Here is a 27955-nt window from a genome sequence, read left to right as displayed (position 1 = left end):
TCTTTAATAGTCAGATGGGCAGTTTCCATCTCCATTTTTATTGAAATACAAAAAGTGCAGAGGTGAAATACATGATTGATGCCAAGGAATTCATGAAGTGTGAATGTGTACACTTGATTCACAGTACAAGCCCTTCCCCCAGTCCCCACTGACTAGTGGGGCAGGGAAAGGGGAAGACCAAATAGATCCATAGGCTCCCAGGATAAGGGGCTGTGAACACCTGGTACACAAAGTAGGGCAGGAAGCACAGGCCTGTACCCAGGCTAGAGACACAGGGACTAACAGAACCAGCAGCCAGTCAGGTACCAGGAGTCCTGACACCAGTGCCCTGGGAGAGCGCCCAAAAGGAGCTGGGCTGGTCAGTGAGGACCCCCATGGTGCAGGCTCTAGGCTCTGGCCATGGCTGTGGGGACAGGGTCACTGTTCAGGGTTTTCCCTCCTGCCAGAAGTCAAGACTACAGGAAGGGGGGGCGTTCTCGGTGTTCACCAGGAAGGAGTGTAATTAGAAAGGATACAGTTGGAATGCAGGACAGCCATCATCACTGGAGTCCAGGTTGTCGGAAAGACAACAGGGCCTGGGACTCCTACTCCCTGGGGAAGGCTGCTAGACCTAACTAGCAAAATCTCTGCCCATCCCCTCAGGAGCCCCCGTAGGAGGAAGGAGCCACTGCGATCCTGAGGCACCGAGTCATCTCTGGCCAGAGCAGAGACCAGTGTGACTCCACAACACACAGGACTGCAAGAGCCTTTGGCCTAGAGGCTGTCCTTAGACAAGGCATAGAGGCTGAGCCTGCTCCCCTACTCAGGTACCCGGGGTGCTATCTATCTCTTATGGATGCAAGAACTCAGCCATGTCATCCAAGCTGCGTCCAAGCAGAAGCAGGGGTTAGAACATTCTGGGGGCAGTGCCACATGGGAAAAGCTGACCAGGATGCGTGGAAGAAAAGGCAGAAACAGGAAGCAGACTCCAGGCTGAATTCCTTAGCGGTGGAGGTACCCATGCTGAGGGGAGGATAGAGCAGGGGGCTTGCACCCAGGCCTTCACCCAGACAGAGAGGAGCCTCAGCATGGCCTGCCTAAGCCAGCTCAGCCTTTCATTCCCAGGCAATCAGGAGGGGGCGGATCAGCCCAGCTACCATCCCAGCTGACAGTGATTTTGGCATCTGCAGCTGCCAGGGAAAGAGGCAGGAGAAAGCAGGAAAGGACTGCTGGAGCCAGTCCTCCCACTGGAAGGGCCAGGGCCAGCTCTGCACAGCCCCACAGGAACCTGGGATCCAAGGAGGCAGGAGAAGTATAAGGCGAAGAAAAATGTCCCATGGTAACAGCAAGGCCTCCAGGGCCGGCGAGGTGGGCTGGAAAGAAGGGGAGGAGGAGCTGCCCAGTTGGCTGGCTCCAGCTTCATCTCCTCGGGCCTCATGACCCCTTCCTGGGCAGGAGTCCAAACTGGGGCTCCCAGAGGAAGGGCTATCAGAGAAGGGGGCTGGTGGGCAGGGGCTGTGCTCTGAGCCCCTAGGAGCCAGGGGTAGGGAACAGCTCCCCTTGATGGTCCAGGAGGAACTTGGTAAAGGTGTTGATGGGATTAATGGCCTTGAGAGTGATGGCAGCATCCTTGGCCCACAGCAGGTTAGGGCCAAAGACGACAGCCAGGTTGGTGTTGGTCATCTTGTTTTGGTCACACTGGGCAGAAACCTGTGGAGGGAAATCAGGGCTACAGCAGGGCCACAGACCCAGCTCCCACGTCCTGCAACCGGCTACCAGAGCAGCAGGGGCCAGTGCTCCTCCCCCCTTTCAGGTGAGAGGCAGACTCACCTGCACCAGGAAGGCAGTAAGGAAACGAAGCACCTGGTAGTTCTCCTCGGGCAGCGTCTGGAGGACCTGCAGCGTCACCTCCACTCTCTGGCTCTCATCAATGTCTATGAGGAATGGGGGCCTGGGTTACAGGGGCCCAAGGCTGGCTGGCTCAGGTAGCCCTCACACAAGACCAGGGGGGAGACCCTAACCAAACCCGCCTGCTCCGAGTCCAGCACAGACCAGCAGATGCAGCTCAGACCTGGGATGGGAGAGGCACTCACTGAGGAAGCCCACTACGTGAGGGTAGAGGTCAAAGGTGAGCAGGGGCTCAGGAAGCTCCCGGAGGAAGGTCTTGAGGATGACCGCTGGCAGGTGCAAGTCGTTGTACTGGTCGAAGTCCACAGGCAGCCCTAGAGGTGGGCGGGGAGGAAGATGAAGGGGAGCTGGGCGGAGCTGGGAGGCCAGAGGCCCAGGAGTCCCCACTGCCTGACCGTCCTCAGACGGCCTCCTCCAGGAGAGCCTCTTGCACCTGCCATCACCTCTTCCTTTATGACCAGGGAATGCAGACTCAGGCCACTGGGTGGAGTGGGACTCCCACCACAGTTATTCCTTGTCTCCGAATGACCCTGAACCCAGGACCCAGAGCCTGACCAATGAGGGAGCAGGCCTGGAACAGCCAGGTGGGAGAGGTACCATGTTATCTTAGCAGATGCCATAGAACCTTTGACAGAAACGGAGCCTGGGACCCTTGTTTATAGGGCAGCAAAAGGCAGGGAAGCCCCTAACAGTCACACACCTGCCCCCAACCCCTCCACCCCAGCGCCCACACGTGAGCTAGACACCCCTGGGACCACTCACCCATGTTATACTTCTGCTGTACCTCCCGTACGACTTGGGTGTTGGCAGACCTTCGGAAAATCCCTTCAGTGGTGAGAGCTGGGAAACAGGGGGCCTGGTGAGCCTCAGAATTCTGGGGCACATGTAACTCCCCACCATTCCATCTGGGGGTTCCAGTCAGGGTCAGTGCAAGTGCGGGTGCGCATGGGACCTCCCAGCCATGCCTGGCCCCTTCTTGAGGGGATGGGGGACCCTGAGCAGGTCGTAGGGACAGGTGGGCCCTGGCACTCACCGTGGGCCTGCAGGTGGGCAATCGTCTCGCGGACCACGAGAGGAATGGGCTCCTGCTCTGGGTTCTTCTCCTGGAGGCTGTGGGCACAAGGGCAGTGAGTGGGGTCTATAGCCTGTCCTGGGCTCCAGGTGCCAGGTGCCCCGTTCTCATACTCACTGCTGCAGTGAGACCCCAAACTGCTGGTTGGGCAGTGGGGGCCGTGGGGGCATGGGCTTGGGGGCTGTTGCAGGGCTCTTCTGTGTGGACTTCAGGAAGTCATCATACCTGGGGAGCAGATGGGACGGTCAGGCCCTCTGCCTGGTTCTGTAGACGCTATGATAACCCATTTGTCAGGCACTTCCTGGGCTTTTTTTTACACAGGCTAGTTCATTGGATTTATGTAACAACCCAGCTTTACACAGGAGAATGTAAAGTCTTTAGAGCAGTGGTTCTCAACCTTCCTAATGCCGCGACCCTTTAATACAGTTCCTCATGTTGTGGTGACCCCCAACCATAAAATTATTTTCATTGCGACTTCATAACTGTAATTTTGCTACTGTTATGAATCGTAATGTAAATATCTGATATGCAGGATGTATTTAGGCGACCCCTGTGAAAAGGTCGTTCGACCCCCAAAGGGGTCGCGACCCACAGGTTGAGAACTGCTGCTTTAGAGAGATCTGATCTGGCCCAGATGGCGTGGCTCAGTGGTTGAGCATCAACCTATGAACCAGGAGGTCACTGTTCGATTCCTGGTGAGAGCACATGCCCAGGTTGCGGGCTCGATCCCCAGTGGGGGCCATGCAGGAGGCAATCAATGATACTCTCTCATCACTGATGTTTCTATATCTCTCTCCTTCCTTCCTCTCAGAAATAAATAAAAATTTATAAATAAATAAAGAGATCTGGTCACTTTAAGTGACAAAAACAGAATCTGAACTCACACTCTCTCCTCATGTGCTGTCTCTCAGTCGTTACATCTGCTTCCTCTGTTTATCCTGGGATTCTCAAGGCTTCCTCTCCCCTTGGCCGGCACACCCCACCCCACCAACGTGACACGCGTGTACACAGATGCCATCCAGTGGGCACACACAGCCCCTGCCCAGCCTCACTTGAGCACTTGGCGAGGGATCCCTAGTTGCTCCAGCTTCACGTGCTCGCTCAGCTCACTCAGGTAATTCACATAGAAGATCTTCTGTCCAAACTTGAAGCTGCCGATGGAGGAAAGGGCATGGGTTGGGGAGCGCCCCGGCTTCGGCAGACCTCCACTGTCCCCTCAGCAGCCCAGCCAGATCAGACAGAGGCCTAGCCCCAAACGGTGTGTCCCCAGGATGCTTGGCCTCCTCTGGCATCTGCTTCAGAGTTCAAGGGGAAGCACGGGGAGACCACCACCCCGCCCTCGGCCTGCTCACCTAATGAAGGGCTTAAAGAGGATGAGCAGGGTCTTGATGAACATGGTGGGGTGCACGATGTACAGGGCCTTGATGTTCTTCTTGTACCTGTGGAGGTAGAGTGGGAATTCAGGAGTGGGTGTGGCACGGGAGACACAGAGTATGTTCTTATATACATCTTCTGATTTCACTCCTTATAGCAAGCCTGCAAAGTATCATTGCTGCCCCATTTTACAGATTAGGAAACGGAGGCTCAGAGAGGTTAAGTAACATGAAAGGTCACAGAATGAGTAAGTAGAGAAACGGATTTGAGCCCAGGCGGTTCCAACTTCTGATTCTTTGCATTTACCCTGACTTCCCCTGGCATGGAATAAGCTCCTGCCCAAGCACAGGGCAGCCCAGAACCTGGCAGAGCTGCTGACTCCAGAGCCACCTGCTCCAGGCCCTGGAGCCCACCCCTGGGCCCCAACCCACTTTCGGTCAAACTCCCGGTAGGCATCCCGGAGCCAGCTGAAGGAGGGCTTGTTGTCGCTGGTCAGGCCGTGGTGCAGGTAAAGCAGTGTGTAGTCACTCTCCACGTACTGGTCCAGGGTGTGCTTCAGGTACCTGCAAGAGAAAAGACCTGCTCAGGCCTGCCCTGTACACAGGTGGGGCCCTTTAAGACAGAACCTGGTGCCCCAGGAATCTGCTTATATCAAACCCCCTCCCCAAGACCCCTGGCCCCGCACCATCCATCCTGGCTGCATCAGCAGTTGCCATGCTGTTGTGGAGGGGTTGGGGTTGGGCGGGGCAATGATAACAACAGCTCTCAGTTTTGAGCACTGACCAGGAGTCTGGAGACCAAGACTCTAACTGAAGCCCTCTCACATAGCTGCAGTAAACACAGGAATAACATTTCCCTCACAGGATTGTCAAATCAATAATAATGATACCATTTATCAATATCAAGCTTTTAGCGTCTGCCAAGCACTTAATATCTCATGCCTTCCTTGTAACAATCAAGGCTGATATTATCCTCTTCTTACACATGAGGGCAATGAGGCTTAGGTCAAGTGCATACCCAAGGTCACAGTTTATGGTGGAGCCTGGAGGTGAATTATCTAACGCCAAAGCCTGCGTTTTTGTTTTTGTTTTTCAAGTTGGTTTTTATTGATTTCAGAGAGGAAGGGAGAGGGAGAGAGAGAAACATCAGTGATAAGAAAGAATCATTGATCGGCTGCCTCCTACATGCCCCCTACTGGGATCAAACCTGCAACCCAGGCATATGCCCTTGACTGGAATTGAACCTGGGACCCTCAGTCCACACGCCAAGGCTCTGTCTGCTGGGCCAAACCAGCTAGGCAAGCCTGCGTTCTCAGCCACAATGCAGCTCTCCCGCTTATACTTGAATTCCTAGCACAGGCTGTAAAACACTGCCCCTGAGAGGGGACCGGGGTGGCCAGGGGGTCCCCGTCCCTGCTCCAATCCCTGGGCTTTCTGTGGACCAAAGAGCCACATCTCAGGTTCCCTATGCTCATAACATATCTACCACTCCAAAAGAAGCACACACGGTGAGGAGCCCCCCTAAGGTGGAGAAGTATAAAGAAAATGAACAAGGAATCCAGAAAGGAAGGAATCCAGTGGAATGCCCTCTTTCTGGGTAGCCAGCCCCAGGCCTCAGCAGGATCACGACTGGAGGCTGGGAGGCAGGAAATACAGGGGCTTCCAAGGGGGTAGGGAAAGGAGAAAGGAACCAAAGTGCCCAAGGATGCGACTTAGTGTCCAGGTACCTCCTGATCTACCCTAGAGAAGGTAACTTACGCAATGGTCCATGGGTGCTAGGCTCGGCCAGCACAGGCAGGCAAGTGAAGTATCTAGGGATGAATTATTACTCTGATCCCAATCACTATTATTACACAATACGTTACCCCTTAGATACACTGAGCACTTCACAATATGCAAAGAAAGGTTTTTTCACATAAAAAGATGGCATTTTGCAACTAAAAAATAGCAATACTTGTAGTGAAAATACACTCATCCTTTGATGGATGTTACGACCTCTAGGAGGGCAATAAAGTGATATCTATCAGAAGCTATAAAATGTTCCTACTCTTTGACCCTAAGAAAGAAGCAGAGATGAACAGAAACATTTTTGTAGAAGGCTGTTCATTGTAGCCTGTTTTATAATGGAAAAACAGCAACAACTGAGCAGCAAGCTAGCTATCCAACAACAGAGAATTGGTTAAATAAATCACAAGACATCTATAAATAGAATACCTCACAGGATGCTCCTACAGACAAAACCAGTCTGTGAAGTGAGAAGTCTGAACAGTGGTTGCCCTTTGTGGTAGTGACTAGAAGAGCGAAGGGAGGTTTGTGGGAGGGGCTGACACGGGTGGGTTCAGTTTTTCAAAATTCATCAAGTACACACAAGGTTCACTTTTCTGTATATATATCATATGTCAATAAAAATTTTTAAAGGATGTCTTTGATGAATGTTTAATGCTCAGAAGATAAAAACATTACATAAGATACAAAACTGACTATAGAGCTTGTATATGCTATAAGAAAAAATAGGAAGCAAATACACTAAAATATTAATAGTGGTTTTCTCTATGGGTGATGGGGTTTATGGGCGACATTTTTGTACAGCTGTGTATAATTTTCTTTACAAATGGATACAATGGCATTTCATGTATATATCTTATCTAATGCCCACAACAACCCTGTGAGGTGGGCACACTTCTTATTTTTATGGGGCTCAGAAGAGACCCACCCCCAAGTACACAGCTAGTAAGAGGCAGAGTGAAGTCTAATCGGGCTTCTGCATCCAAGGTGCAGGCACTTTCTGCTTCAACCCCGAGACCTGGGTGACAGCTGGGAAAGCCAAGCTAGAGAGAATCTGACAACCAGAGGACAGGCCTGACCTCTGATGGATGTGCCTCTCTGCTCCCAGTAGGGACTGTGACCAGGTCAGGTGGGGGAGGGGAGATCTGTGTGGGACAGAGGGACAGGATGGCAGGGGGCTTCCTGGAGTCAGACAAAGCCCCAGAATGGGTGCCCCTCACCCACCAGGCTCTCTCCTGAAAACCGGGTGCTTTCCCATCCCCACCCTCTGACTTCCTCCCATTCGGGCTATTATCTGGCCAGGAGTCTCTCCACTGCCTTGTCAGAAGTGATAAAACAAGAGGCGGAGGGGGTGGAGGGACGGTGACTCAGTCACCCTCAGGCTGAGACTCAGTCACCCTCAGGCTGAGCTCCGTGGCCTACTCTTGGACTGCCCGTCTGAGGAGCTGGTGGGAGGAGGGTTCAGGAGGCCAGAGAAAGACTGCACATGCTGAAGACTCGGGTCTGGCCCTGGCTCCCTGGGGCTACAGAGACTCAGCAACCAAGTCCTTCCCCTTCAGCTACTGTACCCTTGGGCTGTCCCGACCCTCACACACCCTACAGGCACAGAGCCATTCAGAACTGCAAGGAGGTGGTATGGGCAGTGCAAACATTTCCAATTTCAGGAAGTGTTTTCAACTGGTCAGGGAAGAAGTGCAAGACCATAGCTGTACACACAGTGAGGAGCACAGTAGGGCTCTGTCTCCGTGGAGTCCCGCCCCTGCTGTGGGCCCCGGGCTGACAGCCGTGGCTCAGTAATGTTTATTGGAACAAGGCTTGTCAAACTCCCGCTTTCTTTTTTATTTTTTTCATGTTTTTAAAGTACCTTATATGGTAAAACTACAGCAAACATATTTTTTGTTCGAAGAGGGAAAATAAACGCTCTGGTTCTAAGGATGATGTAAGCAGCCCCTGGCTCCTCAATGGCACTGCAGTGTAGGCTGACTTCCACCACGGCTTCTGCAGCCTCAGTCATTCCCTGCAGCTAAAACCACACTATACTCGCACATGAGGAAACAGCCCAAGTGGAAGCACCCCCTGTTACCACTGGCACCGTAAGGAGCCAACATGTACTCCAAGTGGCAACAGGCAAGTTGAGAAGGAAGCTGAACCAGGGCAATGAAGCAGGCATTACTACAATGACAACGGTATGGCCGATCAATTCTGGAATTGCCCACTTTCAATAGAACTGTGAGCTCCACGGAAGCAGGAATCTTTCCTGTTTCTTCATGGCTGTAACTGGTGCCAAGAGACACAGGTGACCCCGGCAGGAACCTCCCCGTGGCCGCCACATTCAAACCCCCCCTTTCAATCAGCCTCTTGCCTTGCATCAGGAGATTTCAGACTAACCAGAGCTATTTTATACATAAAGCCAACAGTATCCAGGCAGGTACAGACGCCAATGGCACCAAATAAGATAGTACTACTTGTGCACATAATGGGGAACGACAACCACATTGGATAACCAGATTAGCCCTCACATTTGGACAGGATTTTACTTTTCCAAGCATTTTCACACACAGTATCTTCACTCCTGCAAGGAAGGAGGGCTGTGTGAATATTCCCTAGGGAAAGTGAAGAAAAAGGGACTTAAAAAGACAAGACACTTGCCAAGGTCACACTTTCCAGGACTAAAAACTCCTAGCCCAGGACTGACTCCCTCAGGGCGGGAGATGGCCCCACACAGGGAGGGACAATAAGGAAAACAACAACAGGCCAAACTGGGGATCTGGGCACAGGTCCCGCCACCTTCCACATGGGTACTCACCCCAAGAGCTTGCTGTGGTCCAGCTGGTGGCTGGGAGGCATTCGGCAGGCACTAAACACAATGATCTTCCGTCCATACTTGTCATCTCCTAGATGTGGAGAAGATGGAGCATGGTGGGTGAAAGATGAACCAAGAGAAGCAGGCTGAGGGCCTGAAAGGTGCCAGGCCTGGAGACCTGTACCATTTAAGACAGGGGCCAGAGCAGGCCATGCAGATGCACCTCTGGGCAGCTGCCTGCACTTGAGGGGGTGTCGCTGAAGGAAGAGGGACAGGTTGCTCTCAGGGATACTGGGCTGAGGTATAAAGAAATAACATGACTTTCAAAAAGAAAAAATCACACCTGATAGAATCAAGCCAAATGTCCATCAACAGATGAATGGGTAAAGAAAAGGTGGTATATCCATAAATGGAATACTGTTCAGCTATAAAAAGGAATGAAGTACTGATACATGCTACACTTTGAATGAACCTTGAAAACATTATGCTAAGTGAGAGAAGCCAGTCACCAAGAGCTACATATTGTATGACTCCATTTATACGAGTTATCTAGAATAAGTAAATCCATAAAGACAGCAAATTAGTGGTTGTCATGACCACTAAGAGGGCAAGAACAGAGACTGCTTATGAGTACGGGGTTTGTAAGGGTATGGGTGAAATTCTGGAAGTACATGGAGATGGAGATACACAACATTGTGACTACTAAATACCACCAAATTGTACAATTAGAAATGGCTAATTTTATGTCACATCCTTCAAAGCAACTGTTTTGCCAAGGAGTCACCTTAAAAGTCACACTTATTTCAGAAGCATCCCCTTTAAGCAGTGTATATTTGGAAAACCTCACTGAGGAAATCAGCCTGATTAGCAATAGTGTCTCTCCCTCTCTTTCTTTTTCTTTATTAATCCTCTCCTGAGGATATTTTTTCCTTTGGTTTTTAGAGAGGATGGGAGAGGAAAAGAGAAAGAGGAAGACATTGATGTGAGACACATTGATTGGATGCCTTCCACACGTGCCCCAAACAGGGCCAGGGACTGTGCCCTTGACCAGAATCAAATCCTTGACCCTTCAGTCTGCAGGCCAACACTCTAACCACTGAGCAACTGGCTAGGGCAACAGTAGTCTCATTTTGACCACTAACAACACTTTCTGATTTTATTAGAATTACTAGAGGCCCGGTGCACAAAAATTTGTGCATGGGGGGGGGAGGGGGCTCCCCTCCCACCCCCTGGCCTGTGCCCTCTCGCAGTCTGGGACCCCTCGGGAGATAACGACCTGCTGGCTTAGGCCTGCTCCCGGGTGGCAGAGGGCAGGCCCAATCCCTAGGTGCAGCCCCTGGTCAGGCTCAGAGCAAGGCTGATTGGGGAGTTGGTGCACCGCCCCGTCATGCACAGAGCAGGGCAGTTCAGGGAGTTGCGATGCCACCCCAAGTTACGCTCAGGGTAGGGCTGATTGGGGGGTTGGGGCACCGCCCCCTGTCACACTCAAGGCAGGGTCGATGGGGAGGTTGCGGCGCCACCCCCTGTCACGCACAGAGCAGGGCCGATCAGGGGGTTGGGGCGCTGCCCCTGTCACACTGATCCCGGTGCCGGGAGGCATATTACCCTTTTACTATATAGGATAGAGGCTTGGTGCACGGGAGGGGGCCGGCTGGTTTGCCCTGAAGGGTGTCCTGGATCAGGGTGGGGGTCCCGCTTGGGTGCCTGGCCAGCCTGGGTGAGGGGCTGATGGCTGTTTGCAGCTGGTCACACCCCCTTCAGGGTGGGGGTCCCCACTGGGGTGCTTGGCCAGTCAGGGTGAGGGCTGAGGGCTGTTTTCAGGCTGGCAGTTGACTGAAGCTCCCAACCGCTTTTTTTCTTTTTTTTTAATTCTGGGCCAGCTTTAGCTCTGAGGCTTGGCTCCAGCTCTGAGGCCTCAGCTGCTGAAAGCAGGTATCTGGTTTGTTTGGGTTCTATAATCGAAACACTGTTTCAACTCCAGCTCTGAGATCTCTGATGGCTGAAAGCAGGTTTCTGGGGTTTTGTTTAGCTTCTATATTTGTAACAATGTTTCTTAAACTGTAAGCTCAGAGGCCGGCAGCGGCAGGCGGGAACCTGGCTTCCTCCGTCACTGAAGCAAGCAAGCCTCATGTTCGCTTCAAGCTGCCTGGCTGCCGGCCGCCATCTTGGCTGGCAGTTAATTTGCATATCACCCTGATTAGCCAATGGGAAGGGTAGCGGAGGTACAGCTAATTACCATGTTTCTCTTTCATTAGATAGGATTAACCACACCTGCCTCTAAATTCTGGACATTTCTAAAAATCATATCCTTTCTCATTAAGGATATTCCAAAGAACGTGAAATTGAGAGGAGTTTGTAACGCTGTGGGAAAATGTTCATTTGGATGTAATGTGTCTGGATGTTTGTCCAAAGCTAGCCATAATTTGAAGGCCTGACCATCTGACTTTGTCATGAAACCAAGGAGCTACTGAGACGTATGTTTTTCCTCCCTAAAAGTGAGATGTTCTTCCAGGTCAGCATGGATCAGGAACCCCAAGCAAAGATCAATGGGGACAAGACCTGGTCCCTACCTTCCCTTCGGCTCCACCCTCACGCTTTTGCAGAGCACCAAACCACACTTGCCTAACCCTGACTGTTTTGGAGGCGAATAGAAAGCTACTGACACAACCCACGAAGTGCAGAGTCTGTCCTCCACTCCCTCTGAGGACTAAGGATCCCCCAGGCCTTGCTGAGGGTCTTCTCCGTATTGAATAAGCCATGACCTTGATGATGCTTCTTGGTCAGTGACTTCACTCAGGAATCAGCGCTTTTCCAAAGTGGTTGCCAAGGCTCTGACTCTGTTCTCTAGGGCTGGGGCCAGCATCTACGGAGAGGCTGAAGGAGGCTTCTGAAATGTGGGCGAAGTGGGCCCAGTCCTGCTGGCCACATTCCTTGGAATGGCTCACGGGATTGTCCAGGCTTGGCTCCTGCCTCTCCAGGCTCACACTGTGCACACTTCTGACACAACAGTGTTTGCAGCCCTGTCCACAGTAGGCTGTTTCTCATGCTAGACAGACCTTTCTCTAGACAATTTTGCCCCCCTCCTCTAGGCTAACTCCTCTGAATCCTTAAGACTCATCCAGGGCATAATCTCCTTCTAGAAGCCTATGTCTTCTCCTTTCCCTAGACAAGTCAGCTGTCCCTTTTCATGGCTCAAGCATGAACCATTATCCATGACGCTCTGACTCTCCTGTGTAATTGTTTATGTGCCTGTCTCCTCTACTGGCTTGTGAGCAGCTCCATCTTTGAATCTTTCATGCCAGTCCAGAGCCAAGCATGTGGCAGGTGTTCAATAAATGCTGGTAGTCCACACAAAGACACCAGTCAGAACTACATAGTACGCACATTCTATTTCTGAGTGTTCATGACCTCTAGGTCATCAGACTGCTTTAGGCAGTGAGTTTCCCATAGTCTGGGGCAGAATTTCTCCAGACTTACAGGCAGAGAAACCTCTGCAAGCCTGTGTGAGGGGGAGAAGGTGCAGTTCATCTGGAAGCAGGTCTATTTTGATGAACCGGATACCACTTGCTCTCTCTCATACCCTAGCCTAGATCTTGGTGTTGGGTTCCTTCCAGGCCAGTGGGGGAAGGGGCAGCCTCTGGGGTCTACTCTGATTTACTTCCCAAGGGATCTGACAGGAGATCGAAGAGCAGACTAGGGCAAAGGATTAGACTGGCCAGCCCAGCCTCATGTACAATCTAGAGCTTTAGAAACCCCTGGCCTCCTACCACGAGCCTGTGAAGGGAGGGACATCATTTGCCTACTCCCCTCTAAACAGGAAATGCCCCGGATGTGGGGTAAAACTCTGGGAGGAGCATGGGTATTACAAGAGATTCTTTCTATGCCTGCCCCCAACAGTAAGGCAGCGCTCATTGGCTGGCAGACCTGAGGACTTAGGCAGGAAAGAAAGTCTAAGCTCACTGGGCTTTGGAATTTGAAGAGCTAGTAACTGGTAAAGCAAGCAATTGGGGTGAAGGACCAGAGCCTGTGCTCCACCCACCAGAGCCTGGCCCAACACCTTGTACATGGGAAACTGGATCCTCAACCATGGCTCCCCTATGGGCACCCACCAATGCCATGATGTCATATGAAAAATATTATAAGCACATGCATGTGTTTTCTAGGGCAGTAGGTCTACACTTTTCACATTCTCAAAGATCAGCTTTAAGAACCACTTCACTGGACTGGACACTCCTTGTAGGAAGGAGTGTGTATTTTCCCTCACTGAATCCTCAGTGCTGACTAGGAGGCCCAATCCGGAGCAGATGTTCAAAAAAGGAAGGTTGAATGAAGTCAGGATGGAGGTGGGGGACAAAAGGAGGTGTAGTGAGGCAAGATCCCCCACCCCCCACCCCACCCCACCCCCAACACACAGGCGAGGAATGAGGTATGGGCAACCTGAGGGTCTCGCCCCCACCCTACCCAAGTGCCCAAGTCCTTTGGTGACCCAGGCATTTGCCAGCAGGCAGGGTGACTGCTGCTCCAAAAAGGTACATAACAAGGCCCAGAACTCCCCTCCTGATCTGAGAAGAGAGTGGACTTCTGCCCTGGAGACTGAAGGGACAGAAGGAGCCGGGGCAGCACTAGTGTTCCCAGAGCTGGGGGAGGGCTCAATGAGGAGGAGGCACAGCGCTGTGGAAAGCACCAGGAAAAGACCAGCCGCCTGAGAATGAAGCCTGTGCATTCCCCAGATACCGATCAAGAATTCTCCTCCCAGGGTAGCCTGAGTGTTAATCAGCAACAGCAGCTCCTCCAGCAGCCATTCTGGGAACTGCGGGGCAGCCAGGCCAGCCACCAGCCCCGCCCACAACCTGCAGGGCAGGCCCAGGAGAAGGGAGGTGGGGGCTGGGCAAAGTCCTGGAGCCGGCTCATGTATCTGTTATATTGTTAAACTGTCAGGAATATTGCAAGCCAGTTGACTTCAATAGCGTGTTCGTAGCTTGAAATCTGCCATGGTAGAAATTTCAAATGGTACAAACAATAGCCTTTTTTTCCCTTTCAGGAGGGCCACGTCTGTCAGCACACCACTGGGAAGAACCATGTGGACTGAGTTCAATGTGACAGTGGAGCATGACAGCCACCGCTAGCGATAACAGGCTGCAGAGGAGGTGGGGACATAACCCAGCCTCCATTCCAACATGGGCTCTTGTCTGGTTTCTAATGCCAGGAAGCTGGCCCCCCAGGAGCTGGTCACCATGGTCTCATCAAACAGGTCTCACTCTGGCAGTGCCAATCCAAACTCCTCTCAGCAGTCAGAGAGGCACAGGCATGGGGGCCAACCCCACCAGAGGGGCACTGCGCCTGCAGCACTCAGCTTAGGCTTGAGGAGCCAGCCTGCAGGCCAGGCCATTGCTCAGAGCCAGCCAACCCCCTCGCTACCTCTGTGGACAAGGCCCCGCCGTCCCTGAAGCTTCTTTCCCTTAGGTTCTGGATGTATTGCCACACAGCTGCCACCCATAGTTCTTTGCTATTTCCGGCTCCCAGGCACCGCCCACTGCCAGCTCCCTAGAGTGGGGCTGCAATTAAGCGGCCCCAAGAGCCCTTCCTGATCCACAGCCCAGAGAGGCCACAGCCCAGAGAGGCCAAGCAGGGAGAGCCAGGAACACACCTACCTGGCTGGGCCCCCTCAGGCTCATCACACCCTGGGGAAATAGAAACATGTTGCAGCTCTGCTGGCAGGGGCACAGGGGTCACCCCTGGGGAGAGGACGGCCTGCTCTCCTGTGACCTGGCCACATAGGCCAGGAGGATGTCAGGATAGACTCCTTCACGTCAGGCACCCTCCCCACTCCCCCCGTGCTCCAATCAGGTGCCTTTCTGGTAGTGAGGAGAGACAGTTCTGAACCTTCAGGGGACTGTCCTGTGCCCAGGTCAGGAACAGATCAGGAAAGAACTCAGCCTTGCTTCTGTTGGGATGAGAGAGGCCACAGCCAAGGCCCCCAACTCAGACCTGGGCAGGATCCAGGAACACAGATGTCATGGGAATACCTCTGACATCAGGGATAACCTCTGAGCCCAGCACTGAGGAGAGGCCAGATGCCGCCAGCCCCCGTGGCCAGCACCACACTGGGTCCAGAGACCATGTGCTCCCTGCTCCCCTTGCCCATTCCAGTGACTCAGAGCAGGGCCATGCTGTCACTCTTGCTTATAGCTGCCTGGCCTCACTAAGGATGGAAAACCATTAGGAAAAAGACAAAGAATCTTGCAATCAATTTCCTCTATTAGCAGTAGGACCCTGAGGGCAGAAACCAGGGCATCAACATCCCTGCTACCTCTCCTGGCCCTGGAGTCTTCTGGGTACTGCATTATGAACAGGAGGGTGGGAGCACATGGAGGCCAGACCTCGGGGCTACTCTGTACCCATTCTCAACAGGGTAACACACCTGCTGGGAACCTGATGCTCCGGGGTCATATGGCCCCTGACTTCGACTTCCTTGGAGGTAGGAGGGACTGGCACCTGCCTGCTCTCCAGTAACTAAGGGAGTAGGAAAGCTGGCATGAGGGCAGAGGGAAGGGAGGTGAATGACCACTTATTCAGGGCTAACTATGTACTCTGGGCTAGGCCCTGACATACATTCCCTATTGCAGTTCTCTCAACAGCCCTGTCCAGAAGCAATGAGTTCAGAGAGCAAAGCTAGAAATCAAACCAGGATTTTCTAACTTCAAAGCCACTAGGCCACACTGCCCCCCACAGACCATCCGCCAATGGAGACAGTGCGGTCACAGTTTAGGAAGTGGTTGCAGGTGAACAGACCAAGTGGCCACCACAATCAAGTGGTGAGTTTAAAGAATGGTGCTCAGGAGACCCAGGGCCAGGGGTCAGACTACAGAATGGGCATGGCCCCTCCCCGAGTCCCTTCCCTTACCCTGTGGTACAAGGGACTGGCTTCCTTAAGCCAGAAGTGCAGACTATGAGGAAAAAGGTGCAAAATTGGGGGTGCTTACCTGCCACCTCCACAATCTGGTGCCGGGCGATGTCGTAGTAAGGGTCATCCCACTTCAGGTGTGTGACAGGTTCTGGGGAGCTGCTTTTGGAGTCGTCTGAGGAACATGGCAAAGTCAGGGGGTAGTCTGGGCTAGGCTGGCCCAGTGTTCTCCCTGAGACTTGTGCTCTTGGGCCCTCTCCCCAGGAAGGCTTGTGCTCCTAGCCCCACGCTGGGGCTGGTCAGCTTGCCCCCATCTGCCCTCCCAGAGTCTCCCCCCAGCAGAAAGGGGTCTCCCCATCTAAGGTGCCTGTAGCTGCCTGAGATCCAGTGGTGCCCACCTGACTTGGGAAAGTCGGGCATTTCATCTGAGGGCCAGTTCTTCTCATCAATGGAGGCCAGCTTCAGCTGGTTCAGAGCCTGGCTGGTGTCATCCAAGGTCAGGTCATCCTGAAGCTCTGAAAGTGGGTCCATAGCTGAGCCCGTCCCCGACAGCCTCACCCCACGGAACCTGAAGAGAAACCTGGGAGAGGCGGTTATAGGTGTAAAGAGGGTCAGCAACACCCTCTTTATACCTGTAACTGCTATAGCAAGCCTCCTACCCCACTCTTTCCTCCCCCAAGCTCCCCTGTCCCTGAACACTTCTCATCCTTGCCAAGAGTTCCATGTAGCTTCTGGTTCTTCTGGCGCCACAATTGTCTGACATGTTGCCAGAAAAGGCAGCTGGGCAGAGGATGGCACAGCTCAGCGCCTGCCTTCAGGTCCTCCAGCTGGATGGGGAAGAGTCGTGCCAGGCCCTGCACTGCCTACTGCCCCGCTGGTTCAGTCATATCATCCCAGCTGCAGAGGCAGAGGTCCGTGCCCCTGTCCTAAGGGGTCAGAGAGCACAGAATGCTTCCAGACCCTAGCAGTTATGGGGTAGAGGTGGTATAAAAATCTAAGGAGCATATGGATGCTCCAAACCCCAAAAGGTCAGCTGTGGCCCTGGCTACTCTATCTTTGACCCCTGACTTGGGGAAGAGGAGGTGGCCAAAGACCACATGGGGCCTAGAAAATAGGCCTCTGCTGGCTTTGCCCAGGGAACCAGGAGCAGAGGATGGAATCTGCCTGCCAGTCATAGCAAACAATCTGCAGGGTCCTGGGGGCTCCCAAGCCCACTCTCATCTACGAGAGCTCCAGGCACTAACTTCAAGGTGGCTAAGGTCAACAGACTGCCCCAAGGGCTGGAGGGCACAGACGGGACAGGGGGAAGTTCATGGCATCATCAGAATGCTGAGATACAAGAGGTGAAAAAGAGAACAGCAGCCAGAACAGGCAGGGAAGGAGAAGAGCCACTCCGAAGCTGGGCTTGCCCAGGTCTGGGGTCTGGCCATAAGGATGTGTGCTGCACGCAGCCTGGAGGCAGCACTTTCTGCCCTCAGCCCTAATGGGAAGCACACCCCTCTCTCATCACAAGCTCACCACCTGGGCAACGGAGTGCAGCTTCAATTCAATCCAGTCAGTCCAACCGCAAAGAGGCTGCTCTAAGCTTGCTGCATTCCTGGAGTCCAAAAAATGACATATATGGTCAGAGAACCATCAGGGCAGATAAGGAATGCAGACGAGACCCAGGCAGGGGTAGGAAGAGAGAATTGCCACCGGGGATTCAGACCCTGAACACCTCGGGACTCGGAGGTCGCATGGCAACCTGCTGCACATGTCACAGCCAAGGACTCTAGATGGTAAACTGGTTCTGCGTAACTAGCAACAACCATCCTGTTACCAGGGCAACTATACCGACTCAGTGGCAAAAGCTGTTTCAAGCTCCCGAGCCAAAGCTGAGCAGCCAAAAAACAGCAACAACAAAAATCCACCTTTTTCCTCTTCTTCTCCTTTGGTCTTTTTTGCTACCCTTATTCACTATTGCTGCTTACCGCCAAATGTAAGTCCCTTCCCAAGAACACAAATGAAGACTCTCTCCTATTTGGGAATGCATTTCTCCTGCGGACTGCTGCTGGGCCCCTCACTCTGTGCCCCCCTAGTCCCCTTCAACCTTCTAAGGCAGGCAAACCTCAGTCTTGAGGATTTCACCGCTGATTCATCTACATACTCCTCCCTACATTCAACCAGGAGGCTGTGAGGGCTCCGCTAAAGGCCCCCTCGCTCCCCAGCTGGATATTAGGGACAGAATGCAGCTCAAAGTAACCCTTCTCCAGACTTGAGCCTTCTCTCCTTCCCTTCTTTCTGGCATTACCCAGGCACCAAGTGCTCCCTCAGCCCTGCCCACAGTGGGTGCTTGATGCAATGAAAAAGGCAGGGGATGAGGTATTTGGAGAACTGGATTACAGTTCTGCCTAAACCAACGAGTTGCAAAGATGCTGGGCAGTCCTTTTCCTATCTGGTCCTAAATGTGCTCATCTGTAGAAGTGACGGCTCCTTCCACAAATATAATTCTTCAGGGTCCTAAATACTGTGCTGCAGTGAACAGCAGGATTAGAAGGAACAGCTGGTAGCTGAAGTATGTGTGAGGGAGACGGTCATCCTCTACAGTTTGAAAGAACTGGAAGTCCACCTCTTTTCCAGTAACTCCTCTATTTTGTCAGTTCTCCCAGAACTGACCCCTGCTCCCCCATAACCTCCTCTTCCAGAATAACTAATCACAGTTGTTCCCACCTCCCAGCTCCACTGGCCTCTCTCACCACCCTTCAACCCACAATTGTTGCCCCCTGTGAGCCTGGAAGTTTAGCTCCCACTCAGTGGGAGGGTGAGAAAGCTAGCAAGAGGAAACTCTGACATATAGTGCAAGTAAGTATCCTGGCTGCCTAAGACTCCAGGGATCTACATGCCCTGCTCCGCGCTGCAAAATACTTCTTACTGGGAGGTTGTTTTCCCTTCTCAGTAGGTAAAAATCTGCCTTTATAAAAATCTCAAGATTCACTTTAGGCAGTTTTTACCTACAGGTTTTAACCTTTGGAAGTCTGGACCGCTCCGAATTATTTACTTATTCATTTAAAATAATTTTTAAATTGATTTCAGAGAAAAAGGGAGAGGGAGAGAGAGATAGAAACATGCATGCTGAGAGAGAATCGTTGGTCGCCTGCCTCCTGCACACCCCACACTAGGGATGGAGCCTACAACCCAGGCATGTGCCCTGACCGGGAATGGAACCGTGACCACCTGGTTCATATGAACCTCTGAAATTCTGACAAAATTTGTGGTCTTTTTCCCTAAGACAGATCAGCACTTGCATGAAATCTTGTATGCAATTTTAAGTGGTTCGCATGTCCTCTAAGACTCTCTGTTTAAGAACCCCTGACCTATTCAGAATTACATCTGACACATGTAGCTACTGAATTAATCCACCTCCTAAGTGGAGAAGGGAACCAACATTTGTTGAAGGCTGTATAGCACCAAGAACTGGACAAAAATTACCTTTTAACTTTACAACAGCATCTGAGAGGCATGCACGACTGGGCCCATTATACAGTGTGAGGACAGTGAGCGCCAGGAAACTAAGCAAATTGCCAAGGGCCATACAGCAGAGTCAAGATTTTAATCCATGTCTGTCTAAGGTGGTCCCAGTGTGCAGAGCAATCCCTCAATATTTCTCTAAGTGACTGTAATTCATTCATGCGATTCTCAAGACTCAGAGAGGTTCCACAAAAACAAAACAAAACAACAAAACACCCACAAAATAAAGCCTCTCCTCTGATCTCCTCCGAACTTAACTGAGGTAACAACTTGAAATCGCATTCTCTGGCCTTGGGATCGTCCGCCTAGGAGCTCCACACGGTGAAAACGCAAATCCTACAACAGCAAGACTTTCAAGTACAATCACGTTTGCACAGAGCGCCATGGTTTACAAAATCCGGATTGGGTGCACTGATTATGAAACTGAGATGAAAGCGTGGCCTAATAGGTGGCAGGATGGAACACTTCCCCCAAATTTCTTTCTCTTCGCGTTTCGCCAGATCGGGGCAGCGAGCCTTTCCCTTCCCAGGGGCTTGCTCGATGGCAGCGATCTGACTGGGACTCTGCACCAGGGAGGGCAGGAGGAAGGCAGCGAAGGAAGCCGAGTCCTCTCCCTGCGGACCCGTGAGTGGGACAGAATTCCCGCAGCAGGAAGGCCAGGCTCCCAGGTCCCGTTCCACCCCTCCTCCCTTCCTCGGACCCTCCCCGTCGGGACCGCAGCCCTTCAGACGGCCCGGCCCAGCCCTTCCCTTCCCCCATCACCACCCGGGGAGACCCCGCGCCCAGCAGCTCACCGCGGTCGCGCTCCGCTCCTTTTGCCACGCCTGTCAAAGCTCGGCAAACATCCGGCTCCGCTGCAAAAAGGGAACCGCCTCCTCCCCGTCTCCTCACTCCTCAGCCACTTCCGCCACACCTCCAACCCACTTCCGACCCCTTCCCCGCTCCAAACAAGGCCTTTCCTGGAGCCCACTTCCGGTACGCGCCCGCCTGGGCATAACTGTCCGACTCATCCCTCCCAAAAGGAGGCGGCTGGAACGATTCGTTCCTCTTTCTCTGGGACTCGACCCTCCGGTGGCCCTCCGGAATCCTAAACCCGTACTGTTCCCCGACAGGGTTTTGCTTCACCGGTACCGCCAAACTCCCGGTCCTGTGCACCAATGAAGTCCGACTTTTACGATGCTTCCCCGAGAGTAAATTTGGCGGGCCATGACTGTTTCCGGGAGGAGCCGAGAAGGCGATGCTCACTTCCGGCGGAGGGGCTTTCCTGACCAGGAATGGAGGCGGCGGCGGAGCTGCTCTTGGAGGGGGAGAGCCTGCAGTTGGGTGAGTGACCTGCGAGGTTGCCGACCCCTGGCCTGGATACACTTGACATCCTCCGGTCTACTCTCTGCTCCCGACCCTTTCTTTCCCTCCCGAGCCCGGAGCCTCCTCTGGTGCCCTCAGTCTCTGGGGGTTTCTTCAGAGCCCTCGAGCCCCGTCAAATCTCTCAGGGGCTTCCTGGGAGCCCTGATGGACCCCTCAGGCTTTCGCCTCCCACGCCTAACTCACGGCCTCTTGGTTCACTCCCTCATGGCCTTCCTATCTCCTTGCAGACCCCGAGCCGCGCCCGGACCCGGGCTCAGGATGGAGCCCTTCTGCAGAAGGCCGTGCTCAGGGCCTCAGAGACCGTCCGGCCTGGCCGACCCGAGCCGTCCACGCTTTAAAGACCCTCCCCCAGGGTTTAGCCCTTGGCCCCTCACTCGTGGAGAAACAGCGCTTGGGGGTCTGGTGTGTCGGGAAGCCTCTGCAGCCAGGACTGCTCTGGGGGCCGCTGGGAGAGGAGGCTGCCTCGGAGCAGAAGGACGAGGGAGTGCAACCACGGCAGGAGGAGGTGTGCAGGGATAGGGTGTCTCATCTTTGTCATTGGAAATTTGGAAGCGGTTCAGACAGCTTCTGGACAGCTCTCCGGTTTGTTAGAAGCAGCAGGGCATTTCTGGAGATTAAGAGATGCGTTTGTCCTTTCCTTCAGAACTGTCTCTTCCCCTCACCTGCAGTAGTTTAGGAATCGAGGTGCAAAAAGTTGTTAAAAGCTGGGTTACTATAGCGTCACTGTTGATGAAAGTCAAGAGCCAAGGTTTTGGAATTAGAGAGCCAGGGGATCATATCCTAGCCGTAGTATGTAAGCTAGTTAAATGGCATGTTTCATTTAATTTATCTATAATAATAAAAGCATAATATGGTAATTAGACCAGACAGCCAAACGGAGGAAGCCAGGGGGGGCCGAGGCAGAGGTGGTTAGTGGTGATCAGGCAGGCAGGCAAACGGTTAGGAGCAAGCGGTCCTGGATTGCAAGAGGGATCGGACCTAAACTGGCAATCGGATATCCCCCAAGGGGCCCCGGATTGCTTGCAAGAGGGTGCAGGCTGGGCTGAGGGACTTACACCCACCCACCCCAAATTTTGTGCACCAGGCCTCTAGTGTAAAATAAAGGAATGGCTATTTCCTTCCTTTAATCCTTCAGGATTATTTGGAGCAATTGATGAAATGGCACGGGTAAAGGGTTTTATTGCATAAAAAGTACTAAAAAGAGTTGATATTCCTCTTACTACTTTTTCTGTTTGGTACCTACTAGAAGGAGTAATGTGTTCAGTTTAGTAATTCTCCACACCCTGGGAGGGAGGTGTGGGGACAGTCTTTTTGGCTTTTTACTGAATGGAAAGTCAGACAGCACAGTCTAGTATAGGCAGAACCAGAAACCATTAACCTTCCAGGGGCTTCATCTGAGATCTTAGGAGAGGTTACGTCTGTTTTGTTTTTGTTGTTTCCTCCACTCCGGCCCCCTCAAACACATGGGAGAAGGCCTTTTATTGGTTTATTTCAGGACGTGTCACTAGGCCTGTGGGGAGACGTGTGTGCTTGTGAGCGGAGTTCAGGCTGGACCAGGTAAGTTCCAGGAGAGTGTGTAGTCAAGTTCTTTTGCGGCTTTCTGTTGTGGCATGGGATGGACCTGGAAGCTGACTGTAATTCCCCACACAGTGATCTTTCCCAGTGATCAAAGGCAGGGGGTCCTTAGGACTCAGGCTGGCCGAGAACCGGGCTTACAGAGAGGGCCACTTGAAGAGGGTCTCTTGAGCTCGCTCTTGCTCTGCTTTGCAGTTTGGTGCAGCGGGGCAGGCTGGAGGGTGAGGGAAACGTGGCCCCGGTGTGGATCAGCGAGAGGCTCCACCTGCAGGTGTACCGAGTCGTGCTGCCAGGCTTTGAGCTGCTACTGTGGCCCCCGGTCTCCCTCTGAGCGCCTCAGCCCCACCCAGTCCAGGCTAGAAGAAGAGGCAGCCATGGCTGTGGTGACAGAAGTGGAATCTGCTGTACAGCAGGAAGTGGCCTCTCCTGGGGAGGATGCAGGAGAACCTTGTACAGGTATGTGTCAAATACTATAGTAAATGCTGACTTCCCAAATTATCACCAAACAACTATTGATAAGCCAAAGCAGAGCTTATGGCTGAAGAAGGTAAGGTAGCACATTACAGAGCCCTGGTAGCTTTTCTGAAGGGGTAGGGCAAAGCCTGGATATTTATTGAAAACTTGAAGTCTGGTATAAGGTAGATCTTTCAGTGTGGGATAAGAGCAGGACATAATAGTAGTTTAGGATTCAGGGACACAGGAAGGCTAGAAATTTCAGGCAAGAGGCTCAGAGTCTTGGGGTATAAACTGTCATTTGATGCTTTCTATTGAAGAGTGATGAGTCTTTTCCTTGGAATCAACCATATAAATATTTGCAATTTTTTAAAAATATATTTTATTGATTTTTTACAGAGAGGAAGGGAGAGAGAGAGTTAGAAACATCGATCAGCTGCCTCCTTCACACCTCCTACTGGGGATGTGCCCACAACCAAGGTACATGCCCTTGACCGGAATCAAACCTGGGACCCCCTCAATCCACAGGCCAATGCTCTAGCGCAGGGGTGGGCAAACTTTTTGACTCGAGGGCCACAATGGGTTCTTAAACTGGACCAGAGGGCCGGAACAAAAGCATGGATGGAGTGTTTGTGTGAACTAATATAAATTCAAAGTAAACACCATTACATAAAAGGGTACGGTCTTTTTTTCCAATAGTTTTATTCATTTCAAACAGGCCGGATCCGGCCTGCGGGCCGTAGTTTGCCCACGGCTGCTCTAGCCACTGAGCAAAACCAGTTACGGCAATATTTGCAATTTTTATCTTCTGAATAAGTTTCTGGGAATAGTAAGATTATGTTGATGAAGACAGCAAGTTGTGTATAAGTTTTCAATTCATTATGATTCTTCTATCTGGGGTGGAGATTGGTTTCTTTATTTTCAAATGAGCGAAGGTGAGGAGGAAGTGGTCTCAACTTACCGTAAGTTCATGTCTCCAGAGGCAGAACAAGGGGACTCTGAGATGGCCTTCCTCTAGGGATTGTCCAGACGTCTGGACACTGTGGTTTCCAGGAGTGCTTCCCCAGTAAGCACCTGCGCCTGGACAGGAAGATAAATGGAGTATGGGGCTCGTGCGCCAGGGAAAAGATGAATGTCATTGCTCCCACTGAAGTCTAGGGGCTGAATAGGAAAAGACACATTTCTATAATTTCCTAGTGATACCACTGTCACCATCTGCTACAATCTCTTGACCCTATCACTCCACTCTTACTTTGCAGATCTTGGGTACCAATCACCCCCCAGCATCCAGGCAGAGAGTATGGCGAGCTTTGGACTTAAGCCCCAAACCCAGGACCAACTTTCCAAGGAGAGCCTATCACTTGGCCCATTGCCTCAGGATGGGAGTATGGATGAGGAGGAGCCACCCCAGACACAGGTGCCAGCTGAACTTCAGAGCAGCTCCACTCCCCAGCAGGGCCGAGAGAGCAGTGAGGCCACTTCCTCATCTTCTGCCGGCGGCACCCAGCAGCATGCTCACCTGGTCAAGAAGTTATATACCCTCAGTGATCAGTGTCCACCCAGAGCAAAGACCTCAGAGCCCAGGGCCCTGCAGAATGGAGAGCAGCACTCCAGCTTCTCTGCACACCTGGGGAGCCCTCCTGTCCCAACGGGAAGCTCCCTGAAAAGGGGGCGACAGTACCGGTGTGGGGAATGTGGCAAGACGTTCCTGCAACTGTGCCACCTGAAGAAGCATGCATTTATACACACGGGCCACAAGCCCTTCCTTTGTACTGAGTGTGGCAAGAGCTATAGCTCGGAGGAGAGCTTCAAAGCCCACATGCTGGGCCACCGTGGGGTACGGCCCTTTCCCTGCCCACAGTGTGACAAGGCCTATGGTACCCGGCGAGACCTCAAAGAGCACCAGGTGGTACATTCAGGTGCCCGACCCTTTGCTTGTGACCAGTGTGGCAAGGCCTTCGCCCGCCGGCCTTCCCTGAGACTGCATCATAAGACCCACCAGGTGCCATCTGCCTCTGCCTCATGCCCGTGCCCCATATGTGGTCGGCCCCTGGCCAACCAGGGCTCTCTGCGGAACCACATGCGACTCCACACGGGGGAAAAGCCCTTCCTGTGCCCACACTGTGGCCGGGCGTTCCGCCAGCGGGGCAACCTACGCGGGCACTTGCGTCTGCACACAGGGGAGCGCCCTTATCGCTGCCCACACTGTGCTGATGCTTTCCCCCAGCTTCCTGAACTGAGGCGCCACCTCATCTCCCACACCGGGGAGGCCCACTTGTGCCCCGTGTGTGGGAAGGCCCTCCGAGACCCACACACGCTGCGTGCTCACGAGCGCCTGCACTCGGGGGAGAGGCCCTTCCCATGCCCCCAGTGTGGCCGGGCGTACACACTGGCTACCAAACTGAGGCGCCACCTCAAATCCCACCTGGCTGACAAGCCCTACCGCTGCCCCACCTGTGGCATGGGCTACACCCTGCCCCAAAGCCTCAAGCGGCACCAGCTCAGTCACCAGCCCGGGGCATCCTCCAGCCCACCTGCTGTGCCTCCGGCTGCTTCTGAGCCCACTGTGGTCTTAGTACAGACTGAGCCAGAAGTGCTGGACACATGCAACGAACAGGATGTCTCCCCAACCCGGCACGTCTTCGAGGTCACCATTTCTGAGAGCCAGGATAAGTGCTTTGTGGTGCCAGAGGAACCGGGCCCCGCCCCCAGCCTGCTGCTCATCCATAAGGACATGGGCTTTAGCCCCTGGGCAGAAGTGGTGGAGGTGGAGACAGGCACCTGACACTCGCCGTTCCCTAGCAGAGCTCTGCATAAAACTATGTTTCCTAGGTGCTGGGTGTCTGGATCTTCTTTCTCTTTGGATTGCCTGTTAGAGATTAGAGTCGGCTAGGAAAAGCAGGCCCAGGACTTCCCTTCCTGCTTATGCACCACCACCACCTTGTTTCCCAATACTTTATAGGGTAAACTCCTAAGATCTTTTTATCCACTTCTGGGAGAGCTTGTTCTGAATCTTTCCCTAGAAACTCCACAAGGTGCTCATCGGTGCATCGGAAGTGACCTTCCCAGTGAGGTAGGTAGCTGGCAGCCTGCTGCCCTGTGGGGTGCTTAGAGCTGCCCTGTGGGGTGCTTAGAGCCACTCCCATCGAGCTCCCTGAGGATCAGGCTCTTTTTTTTCCAAAATATATTTAATTGATTTTTTTCAGAGAGGAAGGGAGAGGGATAGAGAGTTAGAATGAGAGAGAAACATCGATCAGCTGCCTCCTGCACACCCCCTACCGGAGATATGCCCGCAACCAAGGTACATGCCCTTGACCGGAATCGAACCTGGGACCCTTCAGTCCGCAGACCAATGCTCTATATACTAAGCCAAACCGGTTAGGGCAAGGATCAGGCTCTTTTACTGGGAACCAAACTGCGTGACTTTTAAGGGTTAAAAGGCTAGAGACTGAGCTTAGCTTATAGCTCACAAGTCTCTGTAATTCAGCCTAAAGCTCCTTTTGGCAGCTTTTCTTACCACCTTAGGGCTGTGAAGTTGGTTTTCTGTGCTGAAGGACGCCAGCCTCAGTGGAGATGTTTAGGGAGGGCTTGATCTGTACCCTTCTGTGTCCCTGGCCCAAGTGCAGCCCTGGTGAGGGCTGCGCTGCCTTAGGTGCTGGGGATGCGGCTGTGAGCAAGATAGGCAGAGGCAGTGCCGTTTACAGAGCTCATGATCCACGGGGCAGAGAGCACCGGATGAGTTCAGAGGAGCATCACACGGTGCTGTGGGTCTGTTTCTTGGGATGGTTTTACTTGAGGCATCAGGGAACATGTCCGCAAGGAATAGTAATGATAGTGGGCCCTCAGTCCTGATTGTGGGCCAGTCCTTCATGTGAGTTTATTTATACACTCCTCATAGCAACCCTGTGAGGTAGCTTGGTTATTATTTTACAGATGAGGAAATAGGAACAAAGATTTTTAAGTATCCTACCCAAGGTAACAAAGCTACTAGGTGGCAGAGCTGACATTCAAACCCAAATAGTCTAGCACTGGAGTGAGGCTCTTAACCTCTGCACTGCGTTGTCCCTCATTTCAGCTGCAACTTGGTGGATAAGTAGGTACAAGTGGTGTGTGTGGAGCTGCATCTGAAAAAGCCCTGATGAGAGCCTGAGCAAAGAGGAGGTGGAGCCAGCTCACATAGGCCTTGCTTTAGGAGTTTGGACTTTATTCTCAGGACATCTAGGAACTCCTTGAAGGGTTTTGAGCAGGGGAATGACATGGTCAGATTTGTGTGTGAAGAGACTATGGGAGAAGATTGGCAGGTGAGGTGCAGTTGTGGGGAAATCAGCTAGGAATGGATGGTCACAGTGGACGTGCAGAGAAATGGAGTCATCCGTCCAACAAATGTTTCCTGAGCACTTGCTGTAAGTTGTTAGGGATCTAGCAGTAATAAAAATCCGCTCTTACACAGTTACATGCCAGTGTACAAAGACAGTAAATGCATGTCAGACTGGTAAATGCAGCGAAGACGAGTAATGCAGGGGGGAGTCTCACATGGGGAGTGTGGTTTCCCAGAGGGTGGTCAGGAAAGGCCTCGTGGCACAAGCAGAGACCTTGCACTGTGTAAGGGAGTGGGCCAGGCTGTGTCTGCGGGAGGCCCAGCAGAGGGAGTAGTACCAGCAAAGCCCAGTGAGTTCATGGAAGAACAAGGAGCAGAGTGGCCAGGGTGGACCTTGGAAGAGGGTGGGGTCAGGATGAGTGCGGTGGGCCATGGTAAGGATTGATTGGATATGTTCTGTGGGAGGTAGAAGTGACAGGTTCAAAGACTGAGTGAGAGATCTAACTACTGCTTTCTGGCTTAGCAAGTTAGGTAGCGCCAGGGTGAGAGCGGGACAATTCTGATTGTGGTTTGGGTTGGGTTGATGTGCCTGTCGCGGGAGACGCTAGCTGGGAGGTGGTCATTGAAGCTGTGGGAGCAGTGGGAGTGAGCAGAGGGGAGGAGGCTTGCTCTCCAGGTGCGCTGAGAGGAGGAAGGCTCCTCAGGAGACACAAAGTCAGCCTTTGACAGAACAGCCTGCAGACTGTGGCACAGAGGCTGATGGGGGAGCGTCTCCACAGGAAGAAGTGGCAGCAATGCCCTTCGCTACTGAGAGGGTTGGAATTTGTGGAAGTCACTGATGAGCTGAGTGAGAGCAGTTGGCAGCCAGATTAGATTGCTTTGAGGAGTAGGAAGCAAGAGAGACAGACAGGAA

At 52.7% G+C, this 27955-nt stretch overlaps 2 protein-coding genes across 8 annotated transcripts; one reads left to right on the top strand and one right to left on the bottom strand.

The window, feature by feature from the left end:
* Positions 1-2: 2 nt before the first annotated feature.
* On the bottom strand, positions 3-20246 carry ARHGAP1 (Rho GTPase activating protein 1). 7 transcript variants are annotated; one of them, XM_036326028.1, is made up of 15 exons: positions 20126-20211; positions 17343-17421; positions 16223-16404; positions 15904-15999; positions 14572-14601; positions 8924-9011; positions 4765-4896; positions 4312-4398; positions 4012-4110; positions 3077-3184; positions 2921-2997; positions 2650-2727; positions 2073-2201; positions 1810-1913; positions 3-1689 (listed from the first exon to the last, which is right to left on the bottom strand). In XM_036326028.1, exons 3-15 carry the CDS (start codon positions 16353-16355, stop codon positions 1510-1512), a joined length of 1341 nt encoding a protein of 446 aa, XP_036181921.1. In that variant the 5' UTR covers positions 16356-16404; positions 17343-17421; positions 20126-20211; the 3' UTR covers positions 3-1509. The 7 variants fall into 7 exon arrangements, with proteins under 7 accessions (XP_036181921.1, XP_036181920.1, XP_036181919.1 ...); XM_036326027.1 differs by having other exon boundaries at positions 17346-17421; XM_036326026.1 differs by lacking the exon at positions 17343-17421 and having other exon boundaries at positions 20126-20245.
* Positions 20247-20388: 142 nt separating this feature from the next.
* Positions 20389-25559, top strand: ZNF408 (zinc finger protein 408). Its single transcript, XM_036326012.1, is given in 6 exon segments — positions 20389-20654; positions 20924-21201; positions 22192-22253; positions 22467-22596; positions 22598-22727; positions 23984-25559. Coding segments are annotated over 6 exon segments (2175 nt in total). The 5' UTR covers positions 20389-20605; the 3' UTR covers positions 25510-25559.
* The last annotated feature ends 2396 nt before the right edge of the window (positions 25560-27955 follow it).

The sequence above is a fragment of the Myotis myotis genome, unplaced genomic scaffold, assembly GCF_014108235.1.
Source record: "Myotis myotis isolate mMyoMyo1 unplaced genomic scaffold, mMyoMyo1.p scaffold_m19_p_10, whole genome shotgun sequence".
Lineage (NCBI taxonomy): Eukaryota > Metazoa > Chordata > Mammalia > Chiroptera > Vespertilionidae > Myotis > Myotis myotis.
The sequence above is the reverse complement of the archived record's forward strand: the minus strand, read 5'-3'. Positions and strand labels throughout refer to the sequence as shown.